This window comes from Protopterus annectens, chromosome 9.part0 (assembly GCF_019279795.1).
Source record: "Protopterus annectens isolate FY-2018-M chromosome 9.part0, PAN1.0, whole genome shotgun sequence".
Taxonomy (NCBI): Eukaryota; Metazoa; Chordata; order Ceratodontiformes; family Protopteridae; genus Protopterus; species Protopterus annectens.
In genome coordinates this window covers 1,913,656,419-1,913,681,792 of record NC_056743.1, presented here as the reverse complement: position 1 = coordinate 1,913,681,792, position 25,374 = coordinate 1,913,656,419, and the positions used below count along the sequence as shown (strand labels likewise).

The window sequence follows — 25,374 nt, the reverse complement described above, 5'->3', positions numbered from 1 at the left end:
TGAAAGTGTACCCCCGTAATGGACTTCTCTTACATTTCAGGTTTGTGAAAGGAGTATCAGCATACAAAGAGCGGAAGGGTGAAAGTGTACCCCCGTAATGGACTTCTCTTACATTTCAGTTTTGTGAAAGGAGTATCAACATAAAAAGATTGGAAGGGTGAAAGTGTACCCCCGTAATGGACTTCTCTTACATTTCAGGTTTGTGAAAGGAGTATCAACATACAAAGAGCGGAAGGGTGAAAGTGTACCCCCGTAATGGACTTCTCTTACATTTCAGGTTTGTGAAAGGAGTATCAACATACAAAGAGCGGAAGGGTGAAAGCGTACCCCCGTAATGGACTTCTCTTACATTTCAGTTTTGTGAAAGGAGTATCAACATACAAAGAGTGGAAAGGTGAAAGTGTACCCCCGTAATGGACTTCTCTTACATTTCAGTTTTGTGAAAGGAGTATCAACATACAAAGAGTGGAAAGGTGAAAGTGTACCCCCGTAATGGACTTCTCTTACATTTCAGGTTTGTGAAAGGAGTATCAACATACAAAGAGCGGAAGGATAAAAGTGTACCCCAGTAATGGACTTCTCTTACATTTCAGTTTTGTGAAAGGAGTATCAACATACAAAGAGCGGAAGGGTGAAAGTGTACCCCCGTAATGGACTTCTCTTACATTTCAGGTTTGTGAAAGGAGTATCAACATACAAAGAGCGGAAGGGTGAAAGTGTACCCCCGTAATGGACTTCTCTTACATTTCAGGTTTGTGAAAGGAGTATCAACATACAAAGAGCGGAAGGGTGAAAGTGTACCCCCGTAATGGACTTCTCTTACATTTCAGGTTTGTGAAAGCAGTATCAACATACAAAGAGCGGAAGGGTGAAAGTGTACCCCCGTAGTGGACTTCTCTTACATTTCAGTTTTGTGAAAGGAGTATCAACATACAAAGAGCGGAAGGGTGAAAGTGTACCCCCGTAATGGACTTCTCTTACATTTCAGGTTTGTGAAAGGAGTATCAACATACAAAGAGCGGAAGGGTGAAAGTGTACCCCCGTAATGGACTTCTCTTACATTTCAGGTTTGTGAAAGGAGTATCAACATACAAAGAGCGGAAGGGTGAAAGTGTACCCCCGTAATGGACTTCTCTTACATTTCAGTTTTGTGAGAGGAGTATCAACATACAAAGAGCGGAAGGGTGAAAGTGTACCCCCGTAATGGACTTCTCTTACATTTCAGTTTTGTGAGAGGAGTATCAACATACAAAGAGCGGAAGGGTGAAAGTGTACCCCCGTAATGGACTTCTCTTACATTTCAGTTTTGTGAAAGGAGTATCAACATACAAAGAGCGGAAGGGTGAAAGTGTACCCCCGTAATGGACTTCTCTTACATTTCAGGTTTGTGAAAGGAGTATCAACATACAAAGAGCGGAAGGGTGAAAGTGTACCCCCGTAATGGACTTCTCTTACATTTCAGGTTTGTGAAAGGAGTATCAACATACAAAGAGCGGAAGGGTGAAAGTGTACCCCCGTAATGGACTTCTCTTACATTTCAGGTTTGTGAAAGCAGTATCAACATACAAAGAGCGGAAGGGTGAAAGTGTACCCCCGTAGTGGACTTCTCTTACATTTCAGTTTTGTGAAAGGAGTATCAACATACAAAGAGCGGAAGGGTGAAAGTGTACCCCCGTAATGGACTTCTCTTACATTTCAGGTTTGTGAAAGGAGTATCAACATACAAAGAGCGGAAGGGTGAAAGTGCACTCGTAATGGACTTCTCTTAGATTTCAGGTTTGTGAAAGGAGTATCAACATACAAAGAGCGGAAGGGTGAAAGTGTACCCCCGTAATGGACTTCTCTTACATTTCAGGTTTGTGAAAGCAGTATCAACATACAAAGAGCGGAAGGGTGAAAGTGTACCCGTAATGGACTTCTCTTACATTTCAGTTTTGTGAAAGGAGTATCAACATACAAAGAGTGGAAGGGTGAAAGTGTACCCCCGTAATGGACTTCTCTTACATTTCAGGTTTGTGAAAGGAGTATCAACATACAAAGAGCGGAAGGGTGAAAGTGTACCCCCGTAATGGACTTCTCTTACATTTCAGTTTTGTGAAAGGAGTATCAACATACAAAGAGCGGAAGGGTGAAAGTGTACCCCCGTAATGGACTTCTCTTACATTTCAGGTTTGTGAAAGGAGTATCAGCATACAAAGAGCGGAAGGGTGAAAGTGTACCCCCGTAATGGACTTCTCTTACATTTCAGGTTTGTGAAAGGAGTATCAACATACAAAGAGCGGAAGGGTGAAAGTGTACCCCCGTAATGGACTTCTCTTACATTTCAGTTTTGTGAAAGGAGTATCAACATACAAAGAGCGGAAGGGTAAAAGTGTACCCCCGTAATGGACTTCTCTTACATTTCAGTTTTGTGAAAGGAGTATCAACATACAAAGAGCGGAAGGGTGAAAGTGTACCCCCGTAATGGACTTCTCTTACATTTCAGGTTTGTGAAAGCAGTATCAACATACAAAGAGCGGAAGGGTGAAAGTGTACCCCCGTAGTGGACTTCTCTTACATTTCAGTTTTGTGAAAGGAGTATCAACATACAAAGAGTGGAAGGGTGAAAGTGTACCCCCGTAATGGACTTCTCTTACATTTCAGTTTTGTGAAAGGAGTATCAACATACAAAGAGCGGAAGGGTGAAAGTGTACCCCCGTAATGGACTTCTCTTACATTTCAGGTTTGTGAAAGGAGTATCAGCATACAAAGAGCGGAAGGGTGAAAGTGTACCCCCGTAATGGACTTCTCTTACATTTCAGGTTTGTGAAAGGAGTATCAACATACAAAGAGCGGAAGGGTGAAAGTGTACCCCCGTAATGGACTTCTCTTACATTTCAGTTTTGTGAAAGGAGTATCAACATACAAAGAGCGGAAGGGTGAAAGTGTACCCCCGTAATGGACTTCTCTTACATTTCAGTTTTGTGAAAGGTGTATCAACATACAAAGAGCGGAAGGGTAAAAGTGTACCCCCGTAATGGACTTCTCTTACATTTCAGGTTTGTGAAAGGAGTATCAACATACAAAGAGCGGAAGGGTGAAAGTGTACCCCCTTAATGGACTTCTCTTACATTTCAGGTATGTGAAAGGAGTATCAACATACAAAGAGCGGAAGGATGAAAGTGTACCCCCGTAATGGACTTCTCTTACATTTCAGTTTTGTGAAAGGAGTATCAACATACAAAGAGCGGAAGGGTGAAAGCGTACCCCCGTAATGGACTTCTCTTACATTTCAGTTTTGTGAAAGGAGTATCAACATACAAAGAGCGGAAGGGTGAAAGTGTACCCCCGTAATGGACTTCTCTTACATTTCAGGTTTGTGAAAGGTGGATCAACATACAAAGAGCGGAAGGGTGAAAGTGTACCCCCGTAATGGACTTCTCTATTATTTCAGTTTTGTGAAAGGAGTATCAACATACAAAGAGCGGAAGGGTGAAAGTGTACCCCCGTAATGGACTTCTCTTACATTTCAGTTTTGTGAAAGGAGTATCAACATAAAAAGATTGGAAGGGTGAAAGTGTACCCCCGTAATGGACTTCTCTTACATTTCAGGTTTGTGAAAGGAGTATCAACATACAAAGAGCGGAAGGGTGAAAGTGTACCCCCGTAATGGACTTCTCTTACATTTCAGGTTTGTGAAAGGAGTATCAACATACAAAGAGCGGAAGGGTGAAAGTGTACCCCCGTAATGGACTTCTCTTACATTTCAGGTTTGTGAAAGGAGTATCAACATACAAAGAGCGGAAGGGTGAAAGTGTACCCCCGTAATGGACTTCTCTTACATTTCAGTTTTGTGAAAGGAGTATCAACATACAAAGAGCGGAAGGGTGAAAGTGTACCCCCGTAATGGACTTCTCTTACATTTCAGGTTTGTGAAAGGTGGATCAACATACAAAGAGCGGAAGGGTGAAAGTGTACCCCCGTAATGGACTTCTCTTACATTTCAGGTTTGTGAAAGGAGTATCAACATACAAAGAGCGGAAGGGTGAAAGTGTACCCCCTTAATGGACTTCTCTTACATTTCAGGTTTGTGAAAGGAGTATCAACATACAAAGAGCGGAAGGGTGAAAGTGTACCCCCGTAATGGACTTCTCTTACATTTCAGGTTTGTGAAAGGAGTATCAACATACAAAGAGCGGAAGGGTGAAAGTGTACCCCCGTAATGGACTTCTCTTACATTTCAGGTTTGTGAAAGCAGTATCAACATACAAAGAGCGGAAGGGTGAAAGTGTACCCCCGTAGTGGACTTCTCTTACATTTCAGTTTTGTGAAAGGAGTATCAACATACAAAGAGCGGAAGGGTGAAAGTGTACCCCCGGAATGGACTTCTCTTACATTTCAGTTTTGTGAAAGGAGTATCAACATACAAAGAGCGGAAGGGTGAAAGTGTACCCCCGTAATGGACTTCTCTTACATTTCAGGTTTGTGAAAGGAGTATCAACATACAAAGAGCGGAAGGGTGAAAGCGTACCCCCGTAATGGACTTCTCTTACATTTCAGTTTTGTGAAAGGTGTATCAACATACAAAGAGCGGAAGGGTGAAAGTGTACCCCCGTAATGGACTTCTCTTACATTTCAGGTTTGTGAAAGGAGTATCAGCATACAAAGAGCGGAAGGGTGAAAGTGTACCCCCGTAATGGACTTCTCTTACATTTTAGGTTTGTGAAAGGAGTATCAACATACAAAGAGTGGAAGGGTGAAAGTGTACCCCCGTAATGGACTTCTCTTACATTTCAGTTTTGTGAAAGGAGTATCAACATACAAAGAGTGGAAGGGTGAAAGTGTACCCCAGTAATGGACTTCTCTTACATTTCAGTTTTGTGAAAGGAGTATCAACATACAAAGAGCGGAAGGGTGAAAGTGTACCCCCGTAATGGACTTCTCTTACATTTCAGGTTTGTGAAAGGAGTATCAACATACAAAGAGCGGAAGGGTGAAAGTGTACCCCCGTAATGGACTTCTCTTGCATTTCAGTTTTGTGAAAGGAGTATCAACATACAAAGAGCGGAAGGGTGAAAGTGTACCCCCGTAATGGACTTCTCTTACATTTCAGGTTTGTGAAAGGAGTATCAACATACAAAGAGCGGAAGGGTGAAAGTGTACCCCGTGGACTTCTCTTACATTTCAGGTTTGTGAAAGGAGTATCAACATACAAAGAGCGGAAGGGTGAAAGTGTACCCCCGTAATGGACTTCTCTTACATTTCAGGTTTGTGAAAGGAGTATCAACATACAAAGAGCGGAAGGGTGAAAGCGTACCCCCGTAATGGACTTCTCTTACATTTCAGTTTTGTGAAAGGAGTATCAACATACAAAGAGCGGAAGGGTGAAAGTGTACCCCCGTAATGGACTTCTCTTACATTTCAGTTTTGTGAAAGGAGTATCAACATACAAAGAGCGGAAGGAAAGGTGAAAGTGTACCCCCCGTAATGGACTTCTCTTACATTTCAGTTTTGTGAAAGGAGTATCAACATACAAAGAGCGGAAGGGTGAAAGTGTACCCCCGTAATGGACTTCTCTTACATTTCAGGTTTGTGAAAGGAGTATCAACATACAAAGAGTGGAAGGGTGAAAGTGTACCCCCGTAATGGACTTCTCTTACATTTCAGGTTTGTGAAAGGAGTATCAACATACAAAGAGCGGAAGGGTGAAAGTGTATGGACTTCTCTTACATTTCAGGTTTGTGAAAGGAGTATCAACATACAAAGAGCGGAAGGGTGAAAGCGTACCCCCGTAATGGACTTCTCTTACATTTCAGTTTTGTGAAAGGAGTATCAACATACAAAGAGCGGAAGGGTGAAAGTGTACCCCCGTAATGGACTTCTCTTACATTTCAGTTTTGTGAAAGGAGTATCAACATACAAAGAGCGGAAGGATAAAAGTGTACCCCAGTAATGGACTTCTCTTACATTTCAGTTTTGTGAAAGGAGTATCAACATACAAAGAGCGGAAAAATGAAAGTGTACCCCAGTAATGGACTTCTCTTACATTTCAGTTTTGTGAAAGGAGTATCAACATACAAAGAGCGGAAGGGTGAAAGTGTACCCCCGTAATGGACTTCTCTTACATTTCAGGTTTGTGAAAGGAGTATCAACATACAAAGAGCGGAAGGGTGAAAGTGTACCCCCGTAATGGACTTCTCTTACATTTCAGTTTTGTGAAAGGAGTATCAACATACAAAGAGCGGAAGGGTGAAAGTGTACCCCCGTAATGGACTTCTCTTACATTTCAGGTTTGTGAAAGGAGTATCAACATACAAAGAGCGGAAGGGTGAAAGTGTACCCCCGTAATGGACTTCTCTTGCATTTCAGTTTTGTGAAAGGAGTATCAACATACAAAGAGCGGAAGGGTGAAAGTGTACCCCCGTAATGGACTTCTCTTGCATTTCAGTTTTGTGAAAGGAGTATCAATATACAAAGAGCGGAAGGGTGAAAGTGTACCCCCGTAATGGACTTCTCTTGCATTTCAGGTTTGTGAAAGGAGTATCAACATACAAAGAGCGGAAGGGTGAAAGTGTACCCCCGTAATGGACTTCTCTTACATTTCAGTTTTGTGAAAGGAGTATCAGCATACAAAGAGCGGAAGGGTGAAAGTGTACCCCCGTAATGGACTTCTCTTACATTTCAGTTTTGTGAAAGGAGTATCAATATACAAAGAGTGGAAGGGTGAAAGTGTACCCCCTTTTAGTGGACTTCTCTTTAGTGTCTGACCAAGTGTAAAGAAGGAAAAATTGTTGTAGATTATGTTTTTTTATGAGATGCCACATAAAATGAATTTGCATAACTCACATTTTACATGTAGACACTTGTAAGACTCTGCAAGGCTGCAAGAGTAAAAAAAAGGCAAATGGTAGGAATGAAGCAATGGTGTTTAGCACCCTCCTTTGGTTGGGTTTTACATAAATCCAACAACTTCCAGAACTGAACTCTGTATTACACTCTCCCATAGTATTAGACCAGCTGTTAGGAGGCATAGCTTGTGCTGTCAAATACTCCTCGGCAAAAAAGGGATTACTCTCAAAAACAGCTCTGTACTAAACATTCTGAGAAACCGGTCATCCCCATAAAGAAAGAAAATGCTAAAACACCAATATTCAGAAAATGTACGTCTGGTTAAATACATACAGAAAAACTAAACATATTCATTTTCTAGTTGTGCTAGACTGTTGCTGGAAGCTGGGGTTCACACTTACAAAATACCTGAGATGCACCAAACAGAGCTGTTTATTGTTAGTTTAACACTGATGGTTCATGGTATATGTACATTAATAGGATTACTGCAACTTGATATTTCGAGTAGCTGTTCTTATATTTTTCAGTCATGTTCTTTTCTTGTATTAAAAGAAGAAAAAAATGCAATAAAAATATATTTGAAAAAAAAACAGAGCTGTTTAACACCTTAAAAACTGGTTAAGTCGCAACTGTACTTCAAAATTTACCATGAGGAGAACAAATGTGTTCCTGCAACTATTAAAAGTTTAATTATTTCCAAAAATGTTGTACCTGGTTGACATGGAGGAAATGCTTTTCTTGCAGTGAAGGATTTACTGCTTGATATAAGATATATTCTTCTAGTGCTGCCGGTAGCATTTGAATTATTGAGAAAAAGGAGGTCATGGATAGCAGGACCCCTGAAGGCAAGGTAAGTGAGGCACAGAACTCCTCTCTAGAGCCTTTATGTCACTGAGTACACGGGGCAAGGATTCCAGTCTCTCCCAATAGCTAATATTTTTGAGACCAGAGATTGTCGGGAACTTTTGCACTTTAAGCTTTTTGACTGTCTCTCTCTCTCTCGTTCTATTTTTGACTGTCTCTCTCTCTCTCGTTCTATTTTTGACCGTCTCTCTCGTTCTATTTTTGACTGTGTCTCTCTCTCTCTCGTTCTATTTTTGACTGTCTCTCTCTCTCTCTGTCTCTCTCATTCTATTTTTGACTGTCTCTCTCTCTCTCGTTCTATTTTTGACTGTCTCTCTCTCTCTCGTTCTATTTTTGACTGTGTCTCTCTCTCTCTCTCTCTCTCTATTTTTGACTGTGTCTCTCTCTCTCTCGTTCTATTTTTGACTGTCTGTCTCTCTCTCGTTCTATTTTTGACTGTGTCTCTCTCTCTCTCGTTCTGTTTCTGACTGTCTCTCTCTCTCGTTCTATTTTTGACTGCGTCTCTCTCTCTCTCTCTCTCATTCTATTTTTGGCTGTGTCTCTCTCTCTCGTTCTATTTTTGACTGTGTCTCTCTCTCTCTCTCTCGTTCTATTTTTGACTGTGTCTCTCTCTCTCGTTCTATTTTTGACTGTGTCTCTCTCTCTCGTTCTATTTTTGACTGTGTCTCTCTCTCTCTCGTTCTATTTTTGACTGTCTCTCTCTCTCTCTCTCTCTCGTTCTATTTTTGACTGTGTCTCTCTCTCTCTCTTTCCATCGTTTCTTCACTGTTAGTCCCACTAGGCTAGTGGTCTGTTTTCAAGAGACACATGCAATGGTACACTACTAAGGGAAATTTGATCAGAACACCAGGGAATGCTCCCCCTACTCTTTTTCATAGATACCATGGGATCTTTTACATCTGCTTGAGTCACTGACTCAAGCAGATAGGACCTTGGTTTAACATCTCATTTAAAGAAGACACACTCAGGAGTGTGGCATCCTATTAATGCACCAATCCAATCACCTGGAGTGGGAAAAGAACTCGCAGCCTTCTGGTCTTCTAGCATCAAAGTTGTGTGTTACCTGTTGTGCCACTGACACAACTACAGGTCTAGTAACGTACATGCCAAGGGGTGCATTATGTTTTATAATGGGTCTGACCAGGACAGAGTGTAAGAGAACATTGCCACAGGTATCTCTTCTAAACCCAAGGAGGTCAAACAGCTGTAAAATATACAAGGATTTCCCAACTACAGCTGCCTCATGGTAATCAAAAGAAAATGGTGCCTAGGTCCCTAAAAAACAGGCACTCAGGTCCATAATCAATCTGTTTAACCTCTTTTGCCAACCACCTGGCAGAATCAGGACAGCCCTTAACAGTCACAGGACCTCTTTCAATTTTCTAGGGTCTAAGAGGAAGAGCAGATGAAACACAAGCATTACAAATACTGACTTCTCCATATCAAACATCACACACACATGCAACAAAAAAGGTTGCTGGACCAAACCTTCTAAACCTTTGACACCATCTCTCACTCTGGAATCATAGATAAACTTACTAAGCTGGACATAAATCCCTAGATCACTCGGGCTGCCAACTGGCTTACTGACAGAACCCTCACTGTGAAAGTAGCCGACTCCAAATCCAGCTCCAGACAAGTGACAAGTGGAGTACCTCAGGGTTCAGTCTTGGGACCACTCTTGTTTGGCATCGACTTCTCTGAACTACAGGCCAACACTAAGGGACTCTGGCTAACAAAGTCTGCAGATGACTGCAAACTGGGAACCATTACTGAATCCCCAGATAATGTGGATATTCTACAAAAGGGCCTTACAGAAACAGATGCTTGGTGCCAGAGCCATGGGCTCAAGCTCATTGCCAAGAAGTGTATAGTTATCCCCTTTGGGAAAAAAACATGTACCCGTGAATTATCACATAGGTGGCAGTACACTAAACACCGAAAGTGTGATAAGAGACTTAGGGACACAGGTGGACAGTGGTCTCACCTTCGATAACCACATCACCGCAACAGTCAGAAAATCCTTCTATGTGGCACACCTCATCACTAAGGGCTTTTCATCCAGAAAAAAGGCGGTCATTGTTCCTCTGTACTCATCCCTCATTAGACCCATCATAGAGTAATACTCCCCATTTGGTATGTACCTCACAAGACATCTGCAACAACTAGAAAGACCACAGAAACACCTCACTAAAAGAATCACAGGCCTAAAACAGATGCCATGTGCTGACCGACTAAAAAAACTCCAGCTATACTCCGTCACATATCGTCATACTCAATCTCTGCCTAACATACAAGGCCATGTCAAACCCAGAGCTGTTGGACATGCTACACCTAAAAGAAATCCCAATTCATCAGAGCCACACTCTCCAGAGACCTAAACGTTGTCATCACAATGAACAAAACATGCTGAAGGGATAGGTTCCTGACCCAGAGACTCCCCATACTTTGGAACAGACTGCCCATACATGTCAAGCAGAGCGCCTCCTTGGCCCTCTTCAAAAGGAACCTTGACAACTGGATGGGCGATAGGAAATTTACCCCGGCGATCACATCAGTTGCCCTGCTAGACAGGGGTCCAGGGAAGTAAATATTGTGGGAAGAAACAGCCAGGGAATTGTTATGACTAGGCTTGTATAGGCCCTTGGGTTGATAGTCTAGTATCAACCTATGAACCTTTGAAAATGATTTTTACCTACATTATACAAGGTGATTGTAATTTTAAGAAACCAAGCACCTTTGTCCCACCCACCAATCCAACTAGTGAATTAATTATTGAAATATGTGATAAGCAACTTTGGGAGAAATTTGCGGTATAACAGAGCAATGCATTTGGTAACATGTCCGCTGATGAGAAACAAGCACTGTAGGAACTGAAAAGTATTAATAGCATTGAAATAAGACCAGCAGACAAGGGAGGTGGCACTGTAGCACTAGACAAAGATATGTACATGAACAGTATGATTATGCTTTTAAGTGACACTAATACATATACTCAGCTGCCCCCTATTGCTCTCAAAGGTATCATTCAAAAAGTGCATTTTTTTTGTATTTGACTTATTGATAACTGGCATGATTTCGGAAGCTTTGTTTGAATATTTTAAAGTTGACCAACCGAGAATTCCCATTGTTTATGGTCTTCCAAAGGTACATAAAAATTTGCATGCCCCCCAATGCAGCCTATTGTATCTAGCCGAAGTTGGGTAACCGGACCGCTCTCAATATTTGTTGAAAATAATCTACATGGTTTCCTGAGTAATTGTCCTACTGTTCTGAAAGACACTAAAGAGTTTTTGAGTGACTTGAGCAGTCATGTAGATGTATTAAGAGGTCCATGTTTTTTGTAACCATGGAGACAGAGTCTCTATTTACTGTCGTCCCTAATATGTGGGGGACAGGGAATATAAGGGAACTACTATTTCAAAAAACGCTTCCACAGACAAAACGTAACTTATCTGTGCTCTTCCTGAGATTATTCTCAAAAACAATGTTTTCATTTTCGATGAGACTTATTACATCCAGAGGGTTGGCGTGGCTATGGGCACTGCCTTTGCCAACCTTTCTTTAGTTAATTGGGAAACCAAATATATCCTGTCAAACAATGGATATTGTGCTTCGATTAAATGGTACAAGTGTTTTGTGGACGGCATTTTTTTGTTATGGGATGACAGAGAATCCCGATTAATTGAATTTTTGATATTCATTAATGGAGTGAGTAGTTTCTTGAAATTCACATACAAGTATTCATCCAATGAGATAGATTTTTTGGATGTGAGAATATGTAAAGATGCTCTATGCTCGGTTTCAACTACTTTGTATAGAAAGAATGTAAGAAAGAATAATGTATTACATAATGGTAGTATGCATCCTAGCCATACTAAGTTCAATGTATTAAGAGGACAAATTTTTCAAACTGTGCGTTTGCACAACAATGACGATGCACTGATAGTAGCCCTAAACACACTGAAGCAAGAATTTTTGGATAGGGGCTATAAGGGTAGTATGATTGACCTTCAGATTAAAGAAGCTTGGAAAGAGAGACAGGGAAGATGTAGACCTTTCTTCACAGATGTCACCCAGATACCTCAGGTAACAGATAGTCCCATTGATATTAGTCCAGTTAATATCAGGATAGAAAGTAATATGAATATTAGAATGCCGTTAACATTTGCTAGTAACATCCACATGGTATGTGAAGTTATTAAAAATAACTGGAGTATCCTTTCTACAATTAAAGAATTGAAAGGCAAAATAGGTCAACAACCTAGTTTTCATTTAGAAGGAATAGATCTCTTAAAAGTCAGTTATGCTATAAACCTCTTCACCCACTAAGCTATGTCAGCTCTTATAGACAAGGAACATATGCTTGCACAAGGTGTATGGCTTGTAGATGCATTCATACAGGAGGGCACTTTACACATCCATCAGTGGGATTTAAGATAGATGTAACTTTTTATGCTGATTGTCAGACTCAAAATGTAATATATTTCTGTTATTGCTCTGTATGTTTTTCGTTTTATGTAGGTAAGACAAATTGGTTGTTCAAGGACAGGATCCTTGAGCACTTAAGAGATATTAGAAATATCAAGGAGAAAAGCGCTTTAGCTATGCGTGTGGCCAAAGAAGGACCCACACATAAATTTATGTTCTTAGTTCTTGAAATTGTACATAGTAATATGAGTGGTGGTGATCTTAGAAATAAAACTGAAGCTACAGAGTAAAAATGGATTCTCCACTTTCAAGTTGATAAGCCACCAGGCTTGAATAGCAAAATCTCATTGAAACCTTTTCTAAGAGCTAGACTCCTCAAACATTGACTTTATAGTGATATTTACCATTATTTTCATGTTAGTATGGTTCAAAGTACAGCTTGTTATGCTTCTGTGCATATTAGTATGTTTTTAAGGCATAGGTTATTTAATATTTTTTTATATCTGTTTTATACATATATATGTAATATATGGTTGTTTTTATATATAGGTAAGCATAGAGTCTGTAGCAATGAAATGGTTAATTAAGATGCTTGTTGTTAGCTAGTTTGATCCGACTGGCTGTTTAGTATTTAAATACCTCATTGCTTTGTCTAATCTACACTATATGATCTGAAGAAGCGGAGGGGATCCGTGAAAGCGCTTACCTTGTCTTTTCGTGGCATAAAGTGTGCTGTGTGTGCATTTTGTTTTCATTCATTCATTGCTTTTTGCTGTTTTTGGTTCCTTTTTCGGTTTAGAGGTTTGTACTTCTCAAACCTATGAACCAACTATACACAACCACCAAAAAGGGGATGGTAGGTGGGTGCTGCCAGTAAGGGAGTGCGTTTTAAGAACATCTATTGTTACAGGTGAGTGGAATTTGCATAACTGCACTGCGAGGAGGAAGGATAAGAGTCCAGGAGCACCTGAAGAACGGTCCTCGTGAAGCAGTCTCTGGATCTAGAAAAGGCCTCTAGTTTGTAGTGCTTCATACAAGTATGGACCAAGGACCAAGTTTCTACCTCCAGAGTACTTCGAGTCCACCCCTTTCCAAAATGCTAGTGAAGATGAAAGTCACAGTGGAATGTGCCTTTACCTTGGCTGGATTTGCCTCACTATGGTTAGTGTAATAAAAAAACATTACCAGAGGACAACTAAATTATAATGGTTTGCTTAGAGTAAGTTTTGACCTTTCAATGGCCCATATAAGGAAGTAAAAACACTTTTGGCCCTCCTAAAGGGCTTCTGTCCTGTCAAGGTAAGATATGAGTTGCTGAAGCACACCCAAGGTAGGAAGTATTGTCAATCTTTAATTCTAAGGTTCTGACAGAACCCAAGGAGAAAAATAAACTGACTGAGACTGAATTCTTAAACCACTCACAGCATTAGAGAAGGATTAGTGCGTAGCATAACGCTATACCTGTGGAAATCGGAAAGGTTATCCCAGCTCAGAAACAACTTACCTTGCAGATGTCAAAGCAATAAGCAAAACAGTTTTCCAGGTTAAGAACTCAAGATCAGTGTGAGCTGCTGGTTTAAATGGTGAGAAGTTCATTTTTTTTAAAAACATAATAGATACCACAAAGGAGAAATTTGCTTGTGAGGTGTTTTTATATTCAGCTGGTGCTCCGTCAGTGAGTTCTCTCGATTATCCCTCATTGACAGGAGATACAGTCAGCGAAGTGCCTGAGGTACCAACAGATCCTACCCACTAGCCCTTTGTATTTTTTGCCCAGTTCTCCTGTCCTCTACGTATCTGGTCCTTTCTGTCTTCTCCCTGTTTTCTGACCACATCAACTTACCTAGCATTATGGACAGAAAACTTCCCGCAGTTTCTCCCGCCAGCCTGGTCAACATGGGCATCCTGAGGCAATGTAGCAGTTGCCTCATGTAGACGGACAACCCCCTTCTTCTAGTCCACACAAATTCATTATGTGAGAGATGCATCTATATCAAGAACCTAGAATCCAGGCCATCTCACTCACCAGTCAGTTCATCTGATACTAAACAGGTTGTCAGCATGCACACCTCACCTCCTGCACCTACCAAACCAACAACCCATAAACCTACATATGTAGAGGTGCTTACCAGAAGCTTACCTAAACATCAGAGACCTCCCAAACACAAAAACAAGAATGCTTCACATAATACATCCTCTGCGGAACATAGTACACATAATATATCACATACGATAGTCTCACTAGTCAAGCCCCTAAGGCATAACACAAAAACAAACATCTTAGTCATAGGTGACTCAAATGCGTGACATGCAGATGTCCCTCTCACGAGGCTGGATAAGGAAAAAGTCATGGTTAGCTCTCTATCAGGCACCAGGATCCACCACATCACACATGCACTCAAGTACCTCAACAACAGGCACTGTTATGAATCTGTCATAGTCCATGCCGGTGTGAACGACTTGAGACATACCTCACTAGGCTACATGAAGACAAACATAACTGAGCCCTCCGATAATGTGGCTCAGGCAGGTATGTCCCTAGCTTTAAGCAGCATTTTACCTTCGCTTAGGATGATACCTCAATAGAAACAAAAAATGATTGACTTCAACAACTGACAGTTTCTGGTGTCATTCAAAGGGGATCCAGTATCTGCCAGTCTGGGAAAACATGGTCAACAGACCTTTGCCAGAGATGGTCTTCATCTGTCACCTCTGGGATTTCAGTTACTAGCCAAGGCTCTTGTCATCCCCATAGTGCCATTTAGGCAGTGTCACAAGAACAAAATTCCCAATGTAAAAATAACCTCAAGGTTATGCTGCTAAACAGTACGAGCCTAAACCAGAAACTGCACTCATTGGAAGCAGTCCTCACCATGGAAAATGCGGACATTTGCGCAGTCACATGGACCTGGATTAAGGGTGTGGACAGCACCCCAGCTATATCAGGTACATTTCCTTTCACACGTTCAGACCACAAACTGAAGTCATGAGAACTAAAGCAGGTGGTGTATCAATATTCATTAAAGATAAATACACCTCTAGACTGGTTAAATAGCATGATTCCCTTGAATTACTTCAGATGTAAATGACTATATGTAAGAGCCCTCTTCAGGTCATTGCTGGCTATAGGACCTCCTCCATGAATCAGGATATCCACTGAGCCTACTTGGATCTACTTGAGTCAATCAAGATACAAACACCCTGGTTTGGGGTAACTTTAATTACTCATTCATTGACTGGGTAAATTATGTGACTTCTAACTCACTTGCTGAAAGGTTCCTGGACTTCATTAACTGCAATGCCCCGGACCAGCTGACTGACACACCCACATGGGGCCCAGACATCCTGGATCTGGTGCTCACCAACATGGGGTAGCACTGCACCACCCCTAGTGTGTGGCCACCCCTGGTGAGATCTGACCACAAATCAGTCTTGCTAGATGTAAGTGTAACACAAGACCCCCCCCCCCCAGCAACAACTAGACTAAAAGACTTCTCCAAGGCCAATTGCAACCTCTTACTCAACAGCATAAATAGCTTCATAACCCCTCCCCCTCACTGATGGAACAGACACCTATGCTGAGTTATACATAAATGCTTTACACAAGCACCTGTACAATTGTATTGACTCTGCCATACCTGATAAAACCAAAGCAAAATCTTCAAGGAAAAACAAACCTGCCTGGTAGACAACCACCAATAACCGGCTATACAACAGTGGAAAGAAGAGCAGGAAGGAATGGTCTCAAAATTGGAAACACTCCCTCCTCAACTTAAACAAGCAAATAAGACTCCTAGTGAAGTCCTCCAAAGCTAACTATGAATCCAAATTAGGTTCCCTAACCAAGGATAACCACAAGTCGTTTAGTTACATCCGTAACCTCAAAGGTAAGGCCCAGATTTTCACTTAACTCGTAGTTAATGGTACTACATATACAGAACCTGTGGATCTAGAAAACCTGCTGGCTGACAGGGTCAGTAAAAACTTCACTCCCCTGTCCCCACCACATATACCCCAAAGCATCCCTAACACCTGTCCCCCACCAAGCATCTCCAAAGAGCAGGCCTTAAACACCCTCTCTAAGGCCAAAAACACAGCCGCTGTGGGACCAGACAACATCCCAGGATGTGTTCTACATGAGTTAAAACAGGAATTAGCATCACCATTGGGCACATTTTTCAATCACAGCCTAAGCAATAGCTTTGTCCCAGCAGAATGGAAAAGAGCTGCCATCAACCCTTTGTACAAAGGGGGGTTTATCCATGGACCCCGGGAACTACAGATGCATTAGCCTGACCAGCCTCATCTACAAGGCCATGGAACAAATCATCATGGACGTTATTAACAAACATATAGGAAATCTCCAAACACTCGACCCTACCCAGTTTGGCTTTGTCAAGGGGAGATCATGCCAGTTAAACCTGGTGGATTTCTTTGAGACAGTCACCAGAGCCCTAGACGAGGGCAAAGATATGCATACAGCCTACCTAGACTTAGCCAAGGCCTTAGACACAATCTCCCACTCAGGCATCATTGTTAAACTCACCCAGCTGGGCATCAACCCATATACTGTCAGATGGGTTGCAAACTGGCTCACTGATAGAACTCATACGGTCAAAACAGGGACAGCACCTCCTCCAGCAGGTCTGTAACCAGTGGTGTTCCAACTGTATCCCTTTTGGACAGGGGCAACAGATGCTGATTTTAGTGTCTGCTTGAACCACACAGCCTTGTGAACAGGGGTTGAACTTGGCTAGGGCCCTGGGAAATTAGCATAGTAACCTCCTATGATATGCAACAGGCCCTATATAAACTGCTTTAACAAAAGAGAAAAAAAAGGCAGATCATAGGCAGACATATAGAGATGCCCACTAAATGCACCTTAATGAATGCATATGCTGTGCCATCCAGAAGCTCACACCAAAAATTCAAGACAGTGGGAAATTAACTACAATGGACTCCCTGTTTCCATTTAGGCACCTCCTAGAAAACCTCATTTGTTATCGAAACATAAGATTTCATACTAGCAAGATGTCTGTCCTCTAACACCTGCTGCAATCCCTCAAAAAGCCAAAGGCAAGTGCTTAAAATTAATAAAAAATTAAATCACCCAGGCTGTGAACTCAAGTTTATCAACTGAAGTGCAGCAGTTGCCTCTGAGACTGTCTGAGCAGATCTGGATTGCGAGGAAGTCTGAATTGCCTTTGACCAATACCATTAAAAGGGAGAACCAAGACTGTCTAGGTCAAAATGGAGTCACCACAAGAAATGGTGACATTTCTCACAGTACTACATTGAGAATCAGTGGAAAGGGTAGAACGTGTACAGGAACACTCCCATCAAGGTAAACTAGAATGCATCTGTCCTCCAAACATGGCAGCAAAGATATTTGGAAAAGAATGTCAAAAGCTGTCTGTTTTGAAAGGAGGCAAACATATCTATTTCAGGTGTTTCTCACATCTGGACAAGATCCTAGAACACCAATGCCTTTAGTTTTAAGTTGTCAAGGGTCTGCAAAGTTGTCTGCCAGACAGACCTGCTGTGATAGGAAGGAAGATTTTATTATTTTATATTTGCTTGATAGAAAGGAAGATTTTATTATTTTATATTTGCTTGATAGGAAGGAAGATTTTATTCTTTTATATTTGCTTGATAGGAAGGAAGATTTTATTCTTTTATATTTGCTGGATAGGAAGGAAGATTTTATTATTTTATATTTGCTTGATAGGAAGGAAGATTTTATTATTTTATATTTGCTTGATAGGAAGGAAGATTTTATTATTTTATATTTGCTTGATAGGAAGGAAGATTTTATTCTTTTATATTTGCTTGATAGGAAGGAAGATTTTATTATTTTATATTTGCTTGATAGGAAGGAAGATTTTATTCTTTTATATTTGCTTGATAGGAAGGAAGATTTTATTCTTTTATATTTGCTTGATAGGAAGGAAGATTTTATTCTTTTATATTACTTTATATTTGCTTACTGGGGAAAGTCCAGCTGGGTGAGTACCCATTTCCAGATGAGGGCCAGAGAAAAAAGCTCCACATACAAACACATACAACACAGACATGAAACATAAAAGTTGCACAGTAGTAGATGCAAACAAATTATACAAGTTTTACAGTGGTGGATACATACAAAAAATTACATCAATTTATCAGGCAGAAAGATACAATGTAGAGAGACAATATAAACCAGAAATAATGAAATCAGAGTAACATGACATGCCAGATAAAGCTAAATTACTGTGCATCTTAAAAATAAGACAAAGATGTATATATTTAAACTGTAACTTATTACATACAAGATGAAAGAAGACAAGGTCGTTAAAAGGTAGAAGAGTTACAGAAAAGAAAGTGACTGATTAGACTGACTAGAGTTTTATTGTAGTAGTGGTGCTGCGGTAGTGCTGTTGCCTCACAGCAAGACGTTGTCCCGTTCGATTCTCAGCTAGAGTGTCTTCTGTGTGGAGGCACGCATGAATGGGCGTGCCTTCGTTGAAGGTTGTGCGTCAGGGCTGGTAACTCGGCACGTAAAAATCCACTACCAAACATTAGAGGACAGGAGTGCTGCTGTGGCGTCCCCTAACCAGGATAAGCCGAAAGACACAACAACAACAACAACAGAGATTAATCATGAGTAGAGATATTTATCCAGGACTGTTACATGAGAAGGTCCACTTATTAAACAAATGCCTGAAGAGTCTGAGGAAATGAAGAAGCCAACTCTTCAGGCAATACGTGCCAACCAGGACAAAGGGAAAGACCTCGTACTCTTAAGAATGATGAGGTGCCACAAGACTGAGGGGAAGTGTGAACCCACCACAGAACGACCCAGAGTACAATGGTGCTGAAAGAATTTCAAGGAGTGAAACACTAATAACTCCAGATACAGATATGCTTCTCTGCGTACATGGGCTTCAGAAACAAAATGGCATCAAAATTGTGATTTAAACAAAAAATTGTTTAAAATGTCAACAAATTACACCAGTCATCTCTCTCTCTCTCTCTCTATATATATATATATATATATATATATATATATATTACATGGACAAAAAACACAACATAGGAACTGGTGGTTTTTAGCGCTTTCATTCCTTAAATATCCTGGATCTTCATTAGAAAACAAGAAATGTACAACAGTGCAGAGTTAAATAATGAACAAAGGGTAATAAAAATGTAATAAAATAGAAACATAACACCCAACTTAGATTACAGTAACCAATCCTAAATCAAGAGATAGTATGACTAATGCACATTCAATAAGTCCGTTGCACAGATGCAACCTCACTGGTTTCATGGTGAGGCTGTACAAATGACATGTAAGTTAAACAAAGAAAATGTCTTTGACCTGTATAAATTCCAACAATTCTACAGAAAAATAACAACAGAAAATGGAAACAGTCTTGCCATCGCAAGACACACCAAGTTCAAATTGTCATTAGGCCCTGGTGCACAGTCCGCTCCCCTTCATAGTGGCCATTTCAGTTCTTTCACTTCTAGTAATGTGCCATAGTCCCCGAAAAATAACTCAACCTGCTCCAAGATAATAGAACATGCTGGAGGGATAGATTGCTGTCAGAGACTCCCCATGCTTTGGAACAAAACTTCTAACTACATTAGGCAGAGCCTCTCACTAACACTCTTCAAGAGAAACCTTGACGAGTGGATGGGTAACACAAAATACACCCCTGGGATCACTTCATTGGCTCTTCTTGACAGAGGCTCAGTTAATTAAACAATGGGGGTGGCGAAAGCTGACACACTCTGGCTAGGCTTATAAATGCCCTTGGGCAGATAGCCTAGTACCTACCTATGAACCTATGAACAAAGGGAATTCAATCCCTCCAACACCTTAGTCCCTGACAATTTGGAGGGGAAAGAAACATATCCCTCAAACTAAAGACTGTATCCACCTTGCATTTTCAGTGCATATGTACATAAAGGGTTTGTGTTTTCCACTGTGGTGAGTTTGAAATGCATAAAAGAATACAGAATGGAAGCAAATACTCCAAACTGACCTCAGCTGAAACACTGATGACTGCACTGATGTAAAGCAATAAATCTGCTCTAGTAATTGCAGCAACAATGTCATCATAATGCTAGTTACCACACAGCCTTTTGTTGCACATTTAAAAATGCCTGCTACTGCCTTACCTTACCAAAATGTATGAATGTTTATTCCTTTGCATACAAATCTGCTGCACCAATGTGATGTGTCTATACATGTGACCAGGCTAACACAGAAAGTACACTCATTAGAAACTTCAACTGGAAGACTACTGATCAGAATATAACTTACACTTCATCCGTTTCTACATCTTCTTCATCCTGAGGCAGCTGAAGATAGGGGTTATTTGAGGCCGGCCGGAACTTGTATCCCGTTAGGACAAAAAATACAAGTGTGGACACCTCAACTAAGAGCTGCAGGCAGAAAAATCAACATTCAGTAAGTTTTCAAAAACAATGGTTTTCAATGTATTGAACATTATGTGCATTTTTCACCTGCAAGACAGAAAACATATTATTCTGCTTTAAGGATTTAGGATTTCTGTTAAGAACAGTGTTAAATCACAGATTTGGTGAAAAGTAGTTATCATAACGAAACATTAGTTCTTTGAGAGACTGGCATGTCTGTAGCTGTTGGCAACTTTAACAGTAAAGTGAGTAAAGTCAGCATCTAATAAAACAAATGTAATCATCAAAGAAACCATAACTCTCAATGATAAAGTATGTATGGCACATTATTTTTTCTAATGGGCTATGCCAGAAGCTGCGTTATGTAAGACCTTAATCTCAGTCTAGACATTTTGTTTCCCTTTTGGCTCTCTACAGCTAACTATCATCTGCCCCAGGTCACCTCCTCAACTGCTGGGTCTACTGGACTGGCTTTAGCCTTCCCCTAGATTTACCAAACCTGAGTCTGGCACTTGTGACTTGACAGAGTACCTTGGGGTAGTATTTCACTGCTGTTTGCGAGTATGTTTTACTACTTCCTTCCTAACCTTTGCATGTGCGGAGAAACACTCAGACGGCAGCATGTGCAGTGGGTGTCAACACTGAATAGCCCCTCATCATTGGATAGAGCACCACAGATCAGAGACAACAGTACAACATCATTGGATAGGGCACCACAGATCACAGAGAGCAGCACAACTTCATTGGATAGGGCAGCACAGATCATAGACAGCAGCACAAAATCATTGGATAGGGCAGCACAGATCATAGACAGCAGCACAACATCATTGGATATGGCATCACAGATCACAGACAGCAACAAAACATCATTGGATAGGGCAGCACAATATCATTGGATAGGGCAGCACAGATCACAGACAGCAGCACATCATCATTGGATAGGGTACCACAGATCATAGAAAGCAGCACAACATCATTGGATAGGGCACCACAGATCAGAGACAGCAGCACAACATCATTGGATAGGGCACCACAGATCACAGACAGCAGCAAAACATAATTGGATAGGGCACCACAGATTACAGACAGCAGCACAACATCATTGGATAGGGCACCACAGATCACAGACAGCAGCACAGCATCATTGGATGGGGCACCACAGATCACAGACAGCAGCACAACATCATTGGAGAGGGCACCACAGATCACAGACTGCAGCACAACATCATTGGATAGGGCACAACATATCACAGACAGCAGCACAACATCATTGGATAGGGCACCACAGATCAGACAGCAGCAAAACATCATTGGATAGGGCACCACAAATCACAGACAGCAGCACAACATCATTGGATAGGGAACTACAGATCACAGACAGCAGCACAACATCATTGGATAGGGAACCATAGATCACAGACAGCAGAACAACATCATTGGATAGGCAGCACAGATCACAGACAGCAGAACAACATCACTGGATAGGGCACCACAGATCAAAGACAGCAGCACAACATCATTGGAGAGGGCAACACAGATCACAGAGAGCAGCACAACATCATTGAGAGGGCACCACAGATCACAGACAGCAGCACATCATCATTGGATAGGGCACCACATATCACAGACAGCAGCACAACATCATTGGATAGGGCACCACAGATCACAGACAGCAGCACAACATCATTGGATAGGGCACCACAGATCACAGACAGCAGCAAAACATAATTGGATAGGGCACCACAGATCACAGACAGCAGCACAACACCACTGGATAGGGCACCACAGATCAGAGACAGCAGCACAACATCATTGGATAGGGCACCACAGATCACAAACAGCAGCATAACATCATTGGATAGGGCAGCACAGAACACAGACAGCAGCACAACATCATTGGACAGGGCACCACAGATCACAGACAGCAGCACATCACTGGACAGGGCACCACAGATCACAGACAGCAGCACAACATCATTGGATAGGCAGCACAGAACACAGGCAGCAGCACAACATCACTGGATAGGGCAGCAAAGATCACAGACAGCAGCACAACATAATTGGATAGGGCAGCACAGAACACAGAAAGCAGCACAACATCATTGGATAGGGCAGCACAGATCATAGACAGCAGCACAACATCATTGGATAGGGCACCACAGATCACAGACAGCAGCACAACATCACTGGATAGGGCAGCACAGATCAGAGAGAGCAGCACAACATCATTGGATAGGGCACCACAGATCACAAACAGCAGCACTACATCATTGGATAGGGCAGCACAGACAGCAGCACATCATCATTGGATAGGGCACCACAGATCACAGACAGCAGCACATCATCATTGGATAGGGCACCACAGATCAGAGACAGCAGCACAACATCACTGGATAGGGCACCACAGATCACAGACAGAAGCACATCATCAATGGTAGGGCACCACAGATCACAGACAGCAGCACAACATCATTGGATAGGGCAGCACAGAACACAGACAGCAGCACAACATCATTGGATAGGGCACAACAAATCAAAGACAGCAGCACAACATCATTGGATAGGGCAGCAGAGATCACACACAGCAGCACAACATCATTGGATAGGGCACCACAGATCACAGACAGCAGCACAACATCATTAGATAAGGCACCACAGATCAGAGACAGCAACACAACATCATTGGATAGGGCAGCACAGATCACGGACAGCAGCACATCATTGGATAGGGCACCACAGATCACAGACAGCAGCACAACATCACTGGATAGGGCAGCATGGATCACAGACAGCAGCAGCATAACATCATTGGTCAGGGCGGCACAGATCGCATACAGCAGCACAACATCACTGGATAGGGCAGCACAACATCATTGGATGGGGAAGCACAGATCACAAACAGCAGCACAACATTGGATAGGGCAGCACAGATCACAGACAGCAGCACATCATCATTGGACAGCGCAGCACACATCACAGACAGCAGCACAACATCATTGGATAGGGCAGCAAAGATCAGAGACAGCAGCGCAACATCAATGGATAGGGCAGCACAGATCAGAGACAGCAGCACAACGTCATTGGATAGGGCAGCACAGATCACAGACAGCAGAACAACATCATTGGAAAGGGCACCGCAGATCACAGACAGCAGCACAACAGCATTGGATAGGGAAGCACAGATCAGAGACAGCAGCACAAAATCATTGGATAGGGCAGCACAGATCACAGACAGCACAACATCATTGGATAGGGCAGCACAGATCAGAGACAGCACAACATCACTGGATAAAGCATCACAGACAGCAGCACAACATCACTGGATAGGGCAGCACAGATTACAGAAAGCAGCACATCACTGGATAAAGCACCACATATCACAGACAGCAGCACAACAACACTGGATAGAGCACCACAGATCACAGACAGAAGCACAACATCATTGGATAGGGAAGCACAGATCAGAGAAAGCAGCACAACATCATTGGATAGGGCAGCAGAGATCACAGACAGCAGAACATCATCATTGGATAGGGCACCACAGATGACAGACAGCAGCACATCATCATTGGATAGGGCACCACAGATCACAGACAGCAGCACAACATCATTGGATAGGGCAGCACAGATCATAGACAAGAGCACATCATTGGATAGGGCAGCACAGATCACAGACAGCAGCACAACTTCATTGGATAGGGCAGCACAGATCAGAGACAGCAGCAAAACATCATTGGATAGGGCACCACAGATTACAGACAACAGCACAAAATCATTGGATAGGGCATCACAGACAGCAGCACAACATCATTGGATAGAGCACCACAGATCACAGACAGCAGCTCAACATAATTGGATAGAGCAGCACAGATCACAGACAGCAGCACAACATCAATGGATAGGACACCACAAATCAGAGACAGCAGCACAACAACATTGGATAGGGCACCAGAGATCATGGGCAGGAGCACAACATCATTGAATAGGACAGCACAGATCACAGACAGCAGCACAACATCATTGGATACGGCACCACAGACACCAGCACATCATCATTGGATAAGGCACCACAGACACCAGCACATCATCATTGGACAGGGCAGCACATCATCACAGGATAGGGCAGCACAGATCACACACAGCAGCACAAAATCATTGGATCCAGCACCACAGATCACAGACAGCAGGACAACATCATTGGATAGGGCACCACAGATCAGACAGGAGCACAACATCATTGGATAGGGCAGCACAGATCACATCATTGGATAGGCAACACAGATCACAGACAGCAGCACAGCATCACTGGATAAGGCAGCACTACATCATAGGCTAGGGCACCACAGATAAGAGAGAGCAGCGTATCATCACTGGATAGGGCAGAACAGATCACAGAGAGCAGCACAACATCAACTGGATAGGGCAGCACAGATCACAGACAGCAGCACATCATTGGATAGGGCAGCACAGATGACAGACAGCAGCAAAACATCATTGGATAGGGCAGCACAGATCACAGACAACAGCACATCAATGGATAGGGCACCACAGATCAGAGAGAGCAGCACATCATCATTGGACAGGGCATCACAGATCACAGACAGCAACAAAACATCATTGGATAGGGCAGCACAATATCATTGGATAGGGCAGCACAGATCACAGACAGCAGCACATCATCATTGGATAGGGTACCACAGATCATAGAAAGCAGCACAACATCATTGGATAGGGCACCACAGATCAGAGACAGCAGCACAACATCATTGGATAGGGCACCACAGATCACAGACAGCAGCAAAACATAATTGGATAGGGCACCACAGA

General features: G+C 42.1%; 1 protein-coding gene across 1 annotated transcript in view; it reads right to left on the bottom strand.

The window, feature by feature from the left end:
* The window catches only part of GPR108 (G protein-coupled receptor 108), a 1,998,409-nt gene that overhangs the window by 230,847 nt on the left and 1,742,188 nt on the right, over positions 1–25,374 (bottom strand). The window contains exon 15 of the mRNA XM_044082382.1: positions 20,432–20,553. Within this exon, the coding sequence (XP_043938317.1) occupies positions 20,432–20,553 (122 nt within the window). The remainder of the gene's footprint in view (positions 1–20,431; positions 20,554–25,374) is intronic.